Source organism: Quercus suber, unplaced genomic scaffold (genome assembly GCF_002906115.3).
Source record: "Quercus suber isolate HL8 unplaced genomic scaffold, Cork oak 2.0 scaffold_160, whole genome shotgun sequence".
Taxonomy (NCBI): domain Eukaryota; kingdom Viridiplantae; phylum Streptophyta; class Magnoliopsida; order Fagales; family Fagaceae; genus Quercus; species Quercus suber.
This window is the reverse complement of record NW_027069621.1, coordinates 954,799-965,803: the sequence shown is the minus strand read 5'-3', so window position 1 is coordinate 965,803 and position 11,005 is coordinate 954,799. Positions and strand designations below refer to the sequence as shown.

The window sequence follows — 11,005 nt, the reverse complement described above, 5'->3', positions numbered from 1 at the left end:
ATGACAATGACAACTTTGCAGTTGCAATTCTAATGAATGTGTTAATGAAACTTGAACAACCAACACCGCAATCATTTAAAGTGCAGATATTCTGGACTCAGAACCAAAAGCAATCCAAGGCAACAACTGCCATATTAAATATAATGTACACCCAAAAAAGGGGAAAAAGAATAAAGAAAATGAAAAATCCTAACATGCCAATCACTAAGTGTGATCTTACAAATTTGTGCTTATAGTATACACACAAGGATCATTAGTACTCATTTTCTCAAATTCACTATCATTACCATCTACGGACTAAACTGGCAGCAAGATTCTCCATCATTGACAGACAACACTAGCAAATATACATGTTGCTATTTATATTCATAAGATGCCTAATTCTAAATTGCTATCACTGTTATGGTGATGCAAGTGGTTTTAATATTAACTATTACATGTACAAAGTATTTATAATTGTATCTTAATAGTTGTAAAACGAATAGAAAACATTTATAATGAAAAAGTGAGTATATGGAAAAACCTTACAGCAAGAACTAAAAGATAGTAGGAGCTCCTTTCCATGACAAAGCAGCATCAAACAATGTGATATGGCATGATCCTGCATTCTTGAGCAGAAGATCTGGAGACAGTCATATCTAGTGCGTCGGGATTAATTGCAAAATGGGCTTCATCTAAGAGACTATCAGTTAAAATTAAGATATCAGGATATCAAACAATGGACTAACAGTAATTCCATTATAAAAATATCTTATAAACAACTAGAAAAGTTAAAAATTTAGAATAAAAAGTTCACCAAAAGAGTGGTCAAGCCAAAATATTAGCCTTAACAAAAGCTACGCTGAACATAGCTGATAAGATAATCTTAAAAGGATAAACAACTAACAGTTTCCAAAACCAATGGGATATCTCTATGAAAAGCCATTGCTCAAACCACCAATTTAAGCATAGTAAAATGTAAATTTAACTACTAATTGTTCAGGTAAATGTTTTCAATATCGTCTAATACTTCCTTCTTTTCATGGGAACTGTTGGTCAAGTCTTTACATATCATAGCATATAAGATGTAATGAATTACAATATTATTATAGTAGTTCTCAAAATTTCTTCAGATAAAAAACAGGAGTGTCATCTTTTTCTTTTTTCTTTTAAAAGTGCCACCATAAATGAAGAATACAGATAAAAGTTATAAATTGTGCAAAACTAAATGTGACAAATCCATTGGTCATGAAACTCTCACATTAGAAGAGAGACATGAGACAGGGATGTGCTTAAGGTTCAACAGCCTTTGATAAAATGATAATAGCTAAAATAGGCATGAAAGTTTTGAAAAATGATCTATAATTAGCTTTGATTATTGTGAAAACTATATATTAGAACAATCAAGGGTTTTGAGATCTATGTAAATTGACTTTTCAGATTTCACAATAATAGGTTAGAAAGAAGTCCCCTGTTTACCTGAGTAAACCAAACTAATTCCAATTATACCTTAAACACTTCTGATCAAAAAGTTTAAGAGGACAAAATTAGGATGTACCTTAGAACTTTTGATTTGAACTTCCTTGATGACGTGAAGGGCTAAGTGTTGTTTTTCCAGATGCCTCTCGCCCATAAAGTTCATAGATTCTACCTTGTAAAGTGCAGAGGAAACCTTTTACCACAGCTGTAATGACTCCAGACTAACCTAAAATTGAGATCAAACCAATAAACAAAGGATCATTAGTAAAATATAAAACTCTTTATATATACTGATAGGCTGTAATTCCAAATTTTCATCAAGAAACACTTATCAGCTGAGTACTCATAAGCATATCAAGTGTCAACAATGCAAACCCAAGCTATACATCATCAACATTATGCATGCAAGTAAAGTAAAGCAAAGCAAATAACATAGTACATCATGCAAGCAATAAGAAATAATGTTAATTTTTTCCCCACATCCTACATTACATAGCTCCTAAGGAATTTCTAAACCTTGAGCATGATAGTAATAACCTAGCCGGAGGACCATATATTAAAGGCCGGAAACTTGAACATTATATTGATAATCTATAGAAAGTACCAAAAATTAAAAACCTATAGGAAGTATCCAAAGCCTTCAAATGAAAGTAAAAAGTACCTAAATCTAGAAGTCAATAGTGTTCGTTTAGTGGATTTAGCCTAATTAATATCCAGGAAGAATCAAGGTTTTTAAGTGTAAAATGAGATTAAAAAAATATAGCCTTCAGACACAAAACTACATATATCTTCTCTGGTGTTCACTAAGTAAAAAAAAAATTGAAGTTTGTTTTTTTTTAGGATTACAATAACTATGGATTTAATAGTTAAGGGTTTGGAAATTTTTGAAGAAGCTATGCATATGCTCACCACCAAACATGTGGCAAGCAGGAAATTTTTGCTTCGTCAAATATTCACTTTTGGTAATCCTCCAAACCTCAGAGCTATAGCAAGTTTTCATGAGCCAATAGATATCACAGGTGCATGTTGTGAGCTAAAAAACCATTGCAATGACAACATAGATTCTCTTCCAAAATCAATAGCAAGTTTTGATAGAGCCATGTATGACCTAGGACAAAGATCGATTCAATCAAGTGCGCACAAGTGAGACACTAAGCTACTTTAATGGCTAATTCAATGTCTTTCTTTGTTGCTTTCACATCATCATGGATTTTTTTACAATCAAACTCTGAAATCTCACCTAGAAAAGAAGGTTTAAGCTAAAGGAATCCCTTTTCCTTGGAAGAATCTTCCACAAATACCTGACAAAACATCGAAAACAAGAGGCATCAATTATTGTCAAAATTGTGTGAATCTCAGCAAACAATGGAGGCCAATTTTATAGGCAACTTATACACAATACTCACGAATATCTCCTTGGCATTGTCATCTTGATTTCAGAACAATCTTCAGTCTTCAGTCCTCAGTTCTCTTTGGGCATTAATGCCACTCAGTAGATATGGCAACTTTGGATGTTTAAAATACCAAATTTTCAAAAAAAAATTGACATTCGAAACCAACAGTTGATGGCTAAAGCAAACTTCTAGGTAGTATTCCACTTCCATAAAATTCAAATTTTCACAATGTTGGCTTACCAAATATTCTAATACTATTAGGTATTTTACATCACATGAAAAAAAATTTCAAACTTCAATATTTTTTAATTAAATGATAAAGCACAAATTTCATTTGAATAACTCCAATAACCAAGAAGCAGAGACAAACAATCAATAACACACACATGACTCAAGTTACTAAAACATTGTGCAAATTAGATAATACATGAAATATAATTGAAATCATAAATATAAACACACATCACTCCATTAATCATTACAAACACTAAATGCACACCACAATATTATTAAAATTATTTACAATACAAGAGAAGGCTGAGACTTTCTGTGCTGCATGTTATGGCTGAATTGATAAGCTGCAATGTTTTGAAGCATGGAATCATTAGATGAGTATAAATTGAAGAAAATCCACCGGTATTAAGAAATGTAAATCCAATGCAATCACTCACTAGATTGAACAATGAAAATTAAAAATTATAAAAATATCTTACTAGTGGCAATTTTAAGCACAAGGAACATACTTTTCTGAGAGAACAATCTCCCAAGAACATCTGTCAATTTAGAAACAAGAAGAATCAAATATATTTAAAATAATGCCAATTTCACAAAAATATAGATTTCATACTTCCTTGATAATATGACTTTAATATTGCAAGTTACACATGGGTTAGGTTTTATATTTTTGCATCGCATCTACTCTTAGTAAGAAAATACAGGCCAAGTAAGCTCATTAACACCATGTTCAGTTCACTTTTAGAGAGAGGAAATGAAAAGATTACAAAAATAGAGTTCATAATTTGTCTACTCTTTTATTCTCCATAGACTCAATCTTTAAAACCAAAAAACAATTATCTTTTTCATTACATAACATACTTTTTTTTTTCAATTTATTTCTATCTTAAATGATTATTTCCCTTTTGTTAAAAACAAAAAAAAAAAAACAAAAATCCTTTGGATATAATGAGCAATAAGCAAAACATTGTTTTAAGTACGATGGCAATTTATTGTAACTCAATTTTAATGCTGGTAAAATGTCGTCTTCCTTTTGCTCCAGTTTTCATATCTCACTATCCCTTATAGAGATCCAATCACGCTCCTCAATTTTAGAATAAAGTAAACTCCCTAAAGTTTTTACAGCCAAAGGAACACCTTTGCATTTCTCCGCTATTTGTTCTCCGATCTCTACTAGTTTTGGATGCTGTTCATGTTTTCCTTCAATGAATGCACGCCTTAAGAACAAGGACAAACAATCCTTGTTTGGAAGACCCTTTAGGTCATGGATTGATCCAGGAGCCATCGTTGACACAACTTTGTGACTACGTGTAGTGACAAGAATTTTACTTCCATGTCCTCCTTCTACTAAGAAATTCTCTAGGTCAATCCATTTGTCACGATCCTCATTCCAGACATCATCCAAAACAATCAAAAATCTTCTTTCCCTCAAAATACTTCGTAAACTAGCTTGCACAGAATCCATACTCATATTCTCGCTAATCCCACCACCTGCAGACTTTAGGATTTCTTTTGCTAATTTTACAACATTAAAGTCTTCTGACACACACACCCATATTTTGGGGTCAAAACTACTAGCTACCCTCACATCATTATACACCAACTGAGCAAGTGTAGTCTTGCCCAAACCTCCTATCCCCACTATAGAAATCACTAAAACTTTACGATCATCACCTGTGTGCATCAAAAGATCTATTATCTTTTGCTTGTCAGCATCCCTCCCAATAACATCACAATCACGAACAAAGGAGTGGGTCTCCCTATGCACAACACGCTTATCATCGAGTCTCACCTCAAGCTGAAATTGATCTCTATCCTTTGCTATTAAATCTAACCTCTCTCTGATCTCCTTGACTCTATGACCCATTTTATTACGGAAGGCAATTGGGTTAGAAGACGAAAAGAAACGACGTACCTTTCTGCTGGTGCTTCCATGTGTTTTCACTACCTGCCTGCGTAGATCTTCACACTCGAATTCATCCAACACATCCATGGCATCATGAAAGGCATCTTTGAGTTGCTCCAGCCAAACAGTCAGGCCACGGTTTTGCATTTGTTTCTCCTCGGCATCCAGCAACACGGCTTGAATGATGGACATGGTGAGCTTAAGCTTTTGAAAATCACTTGCAATGTTCAGTGTCAAGGAAATCTCTTGGTAAGCAAGGGAGCCTAGCTTCTCGATGACCTTTTCTGCAACCGAAGAGGCCAGCTCCGTCATTTCTCTTTGTTGGAGGTGGAGGAAGGGAGGAGTTCCGGTTGTTGTGACTTTGTTAAATGAGAATATTGGTTTTGCAGTGGTACTGGTGTGAGTGTGAACAAATATTTTGTTGCAAAGGAAAACTTCGTAACAGAGGTCAATAATAAGAGAGGAAATAGCAACGTTTCTTCTTCACTTTTTGATAAATGAAACCCAAATGCGGACTAAATTCAGATGTGATTTTCTTTTGTTCGGCCACTTGTGAATTGTGATTGTCCTTCAATCTCTACGTTTGGAAAGATTTACAACTTTGTCTTTTCTTTATGGTCAGGGTATAATTTGAAGATTTTTTTTTTTTTTTCATGAATATGGAGGGGAAGTTTATCATAGGAGTATGTCCTTATTGTTCACTTTCAATTTTTATTTTTTTCCCCAACCAATCGGAAGATGATTTTATAAAATTTGTTTATTCATTTGATTGCCAAATTTGATCCTATATTTAATACAACTGGTCATTCTATAGTATCCACTGTTTGTTTGTTTTTTTTTTTTTTTTTTTTTTTTTTTTTGTATAGTACCAAATGTGATATTGAAATTGAATAATGTGATAATAGACCCGTCAAATATGAAGAAAAAAAAAGGGAACCATCAAATATGACAAAAGAATAGTTACATGTAATGTTGGTACTGCACAATGTGAGAATGAAACTGCCAAATGTGAAAAGAAAAAAAAAANACCCCATTAGTTAGTCCCAAATACAGTTAGTAGGTATCTCATAATTCAAGAATATGACATAGAACGAATCTTCAAAGTTGGAGATTTGCATTGGAGTACCTATGGCCAACCCTTTTTTTAGGTACTTATTCTCTCGAGTGTAATTTGGCATGAATTATATATAGAATTCCCTGCAATCCATAGATTAAAATTAAGCCTGAATAATGGAACTATAATGCGAAATAAAAATTGGTTCCTAGCCTCGGAAGTTACTGCTATGACTTGTATTCACTCACTTATGCCCCAGGTTTGAACATATACCTTTTTCAAAGACTAATCACCATAAAAAAATAAAAAAATAAAAAAAATAATTTACAATCATTGAGCGTAATTATTAAGTATTTTTCTTATGGTTGATCATCACATTGATGTCTCTTTCATAGAGTAGAATTTTTCCTTTAAATTTACACACACACACACACACATATATATATATATTCACAATATTATTAGTAAGCATCAAAAAGTATATAAAAAAAGTTGTGTGCAACTGTATATTAGTACTTTTTTTTGTTCACTTGGACACACTCTTTTGTACAATACGTGCATTCTTTAAAAAAAAATAATAATAATATATAGATAAATATTTTCTTGATTCACATAACGGGCTCTAATAAAGTAATAATAAAAATCCATGTAACACATTTTCAAAGCACCATTGAACATTGATAACTGACTGAATAAATTCTAAAGCAAATGAAGAGAGAAGTTTCTAATTAAACATTGAAAATTGAAAACCCCCCAATGTATTAAGTATAACTTTACGTACACTCCGTGTATATATAACCCTTTACTATTCATGAGTCTCATATCATCCCAACAACAATATTATTTCCACAACCTACACAAGAAACATATACCATTTAACCTTAAACAAAAAATCGTCATGGCAAGGCTCAACAGCTTCTCAGTCGTGGTGGTGGCGGCCATGCTCTTAGCTTTTGTGGTGGCTGCTGAACAAGATTTTGACTCTTTGAGGATTTGCTCAACCAAACTAGGTCCAGACTGTGGGGAAGAAATCTTTATGAATATCTTTGGGCACAGTTCTAAGCCTGTCAGTGATAATTGTTGTCACTCTCTTGCAAGAATAGGTTTAACATGTCACAACATGTTGTTTGACAATATCGTCAATACTCAACCTGGCTACAAATCCAACGTAACCATAACACGACCAAGAAGTGTGCAAATCTGGAATAAGTGTTCTTTAGTTGCTGGGCCTGTTGCACCTACTGCTTAAGTAGCTTCCCCCAAAAGAATAAAGCTATCTATTTGTTTTTGCCCCCCATGTAACCATCAATTTTTTTTAGAAATTAATAATTTCTTCATCTTTGCATGTCCACTGTTTGTTTTTTTTTTTTTTTTTTTTTTTTTTTTTTTTTTTGTATAGTACCAAATGTGATATTGAAATTGAATAATGTGATAATAGACCCGTCAAATATGAGAAAAAAAAAGGGAACCATCAAATATGACAAAAGAATAGTTACATGTAATGTTGGTACTGCACAATGTGAGAATGAAACTGCCAAATGTGAAAAGAAAAAAAAAAGAACTACCAAATGTGAAAAGAAAAAAAAAAAGAACTACCAAATGTGATGAAAGAACTGTCAATTGTGATGTTGGAACTGCACAATGTGAGGATAAAACTGTCAAATGTGAGAAAAAAAAAATAAGGGAACCACCAAATGTGACAAAAGAACAATCACATGTGATGTTGGAATTGTACAATATGAAAATAGAACCGTCAAATGTGATGTTTTGATAATCTGGTATAGCAAGTTGTCTACTAATGAGTACGTACTCCTTTTTTTTTTAGGTACATGTAGAATTACCCTTAATACAACATCAAGAAATAATTTTTGTTTGCATCAAGCTTAACTTAAAATCATGACAATTACAATAAATTGAACCAAAAACTTGCATAGAATTTCAAGGCATTTCCATTCAAGGTAGCCTCATCCACGTGTCCCCACACTTACATCTACAGCTCCACTTCTGGTCGGTGCGTTTACACCCAAAGTTTCTGCAACTGAAGGGGTTTCTAGGTCAAGATATGCACAAAGCACAATACGTTACCAAAAAAGAAGGTTCTTTGAGGCAAAGAAAGCATTAGTCCCAAAAAAACTGTGCCTGTAAACACAAGGGTTCACTAACAATCATTTTTGTCAAATTCACTGTTATGACTATCCATCACTGACTGATTAGCACAATTAGATCTCCAACCTGTTGTTTTAATTGCCAACCACCTAAAAAACCATACATATTATATATTTTAATTTTACCATAAAACGCTTACAAAAAATACTTGTATTTAAAAGAAAATCATAATAATTTCACCCATGCACAATATTATGATTACTTTTCCATGCACTGATACACAATATTATGACTTACTTTTCCTTACACTAGAGTGGGGGTTTCTTGGAAATTTCTTACGTAAAATGCCAAAGCCATATCACGCGTAAGTGCAAGTTTGCGTTTCCTTACACTAGAGTGGAGGCTTTTCCGCGCGCATAGATAAGATAAACCAAGATGAACATTCCAGGAACAGAGGCCAATAATTAGAAGATAAGGACATACCTTTGCTTTCTTTCTTTTTTAAATATGATAGAATTTAAACCTTGCTCCTTGATAATTGACCTGAATTTCATGTTTCATGTTTCTTTACACTTTCTATTGCAATGAATCAGAATCACTAGCATTTTTATTTCGTGCATTTTCAATTTACATCTGTATGATAATTTTGAAAATAAAAAGTAAATTCTCTCTCTCTTTGCTCCATGAGAATTGCCCCTTCCATGTTTCATGTTTCTTTAAACTCTTTGTAGCAAAGAATCAAAGATATAAAATGAAAGGCCAATAATTCAGGCAGTTTGGTTGGTTCTTGTTTGGCTGCTAATGAGAAATGAAAATTATGGAACTTGACTGAAATTCAAATGCACATTAAATTCCAATACAATGGATTTGGAATGTTTGATTTTTGTGGATCACCTACTTGTGATTGTGAGATAAATGCAAATTCCCCTCAGTGTCCATTTCTTTAATTTAGTTATTTTTCTTGGTTGACAAGATAGTTTGATGACCTGAGAAATAATTCCAAGTCGGTGCTTTCAAAATGGAGTTTTCTAAGCCTTCATTTTTTTTTTTTTTTTTTTACAACAGCATGGAGATCTCTACTATGCTCTCTGTCGGTGATGGATGGTCTAGACCGTGAATTTGACAGAATGATTACTAGTGAACCCTTGATTATAGGCACAAATTTGTAAGATTACACCAAGTTCTCGGCATATTAGGATTGCCTTTTTGTTTCTTTTGGGTATACCGACTACATTTAATATGGCAGTTGTTGGCCTGGACTGGAGTGCTTTTGGTTCTAACTTCTAAGTCAAGAATATCTACACTTTAAATCCTTGTCCAAAAATTATTTCTAGAGGTATAGGTTTTGTTCCTTCATTTGTATTCAAAGCCTCTGTACTTGAGGTCTCCAATTGTTTGTTAAAATTTGGGAAGGTGAAAGACTATAGAGCTAGAGGAGCATGGCACATGTTTGATAGTTTCAGAAATAAACATGAAGCTTAGCACAATCCCATCAAGATAGACTATTTCAAAACCATTGATATCTTTCACAATGTTAAGCTATGTTTCCTTTGATGTTCTAAATCTGCAAAATAGTGTTTCAATGCTTGTTGGATATTGGCTATCAGTGTTTTTGTATTATTTTTAGTGCCAGAGTTATGATTAAGTTGTGTAACGTAAGATGAATAGAGATAATTTACTTTTTATTTTTAAAATAATCATACAGATGTAAATTGAAAATGCACAAAATGAACATGAAAGCGATACTGATTTTTTAAGCATGACCTGTACAACCAAGTCCAAGTCAAGAAGCCAATGTCCAAGTCTAAAGAGTCAGACAAAAATTAAAATCAGTATACACACTAGTGAAGGAGCAAGACTATGGCTCCATTTTGAAAGCATTGACTTGGAATTATTTCTCATGTCACTGAGGGGACCAATAAAAAATATCTAAATTAAGATATAGACACTGAGGGGAATTTGCACTTCTCTTATAATCACACATACGTTATCCACAAAAACCTAACATTCCAAATCCATAGAATTTGAATTTCAATTGGGTTTCATAATTTTCATTTCTCATAAGCAACCAAACAGGACCAACCAAACCACTTGAATTATTATTGGCCTTTCATTTTATATCTTTGATTCTTTGCAATAGAAATAGAAATTGTAAAGAAACGTGAAAGGGCAATTATTATGGAGCAAGGTTTAAATTCTATCATATTTTAAAAAAAAAAAAAAATACAAAATTACACTTTCATTTCTTTTATCTTCTAATTATTGGACTCTGTTCCTGGTGTTCATCTAGGTTTATCTATGATGGATTTGGCTTTTTCCATTGCATAAATTTAGAAAAATCATTCAGAAGCTATGGTGCCTTTCTTCCCACGAGATTTCCTTGGCTTGGAGCATTTCCAGCAATCTGAAGAAGATAATAATAATAATAATAATAATAATAATAATAAAATTATTAGTCTCATTGCTATAGTTAGTTCAAGGTTTATCTCTTAGTCCAATGAGATTCATGTAGTGCTAATCACCAAAATAAACATAAATATGAGGGAGATGAGTCCCAACGACAAATAATGAATACACCCACAGCCATGCATTCATGAATGATGAATTAAATGCTATTTCTATATTATTTTTTGGTTTTATATCTCATTGCAGTCATTATTTTGATGATCGGCAATGTGCTAATTTTATTAGGCTAAGGCATAAAATTTGAATTAAATGAATGAAAAAAATTTACATTTAAGGAATAAAACAAATTCACCAAGTTATATCTTGTTGCTAGTGCATTTGGTATCAATTTCTTTAAATTTTTGCGGAAAGTATGTTAAAGTATATATACTTACTTTGAAAAAGTTT

General features: G+C 32.6%; 1 protein-coding gene across 2 annotated transcripts; it reads right to left on the bottom strand.

Annotated features, from left to right (window-relative positions):
• Positions 1-3,180: 3,180 nt before the first annotated feature.
• On the bottom strand, positions 3,181-5,651 carry LOC112002193 (disease resistance protein RGA2-like). Of its 2 annotated transcripts, none has more exons than XM_065777627.1 (3): positions 5,002-5,651; positions 3,596-3,625; positions 3,181-3,430 (listed from the first exon to the last, which is right to left on the bottom strand). In XM_065777627.1, the coding sequence occupies exons 1-3, from the start codon at positions 5,302-5,304 to the stop codon at positions 3,368-3,370; spliced, it is 396 nt and encodes a 131-aa protein (XP_065633699.1). In that variant the 5' UTR covers positions 5,305-5,651; the 3' UTR covers positions 3,181-3,367. The 2 variants fall into 2 exon arrangements, with proteins under 2 accessions (XP_065633699.1, XP_065633698.1); XM_065777626.1 differs by having other exon boundaries at positions 3,566-3,625; positions 5,002-5,648.
• Between the last annotated feature and the right edge of the window lie 5,354 nt (positions 5,652-11,005).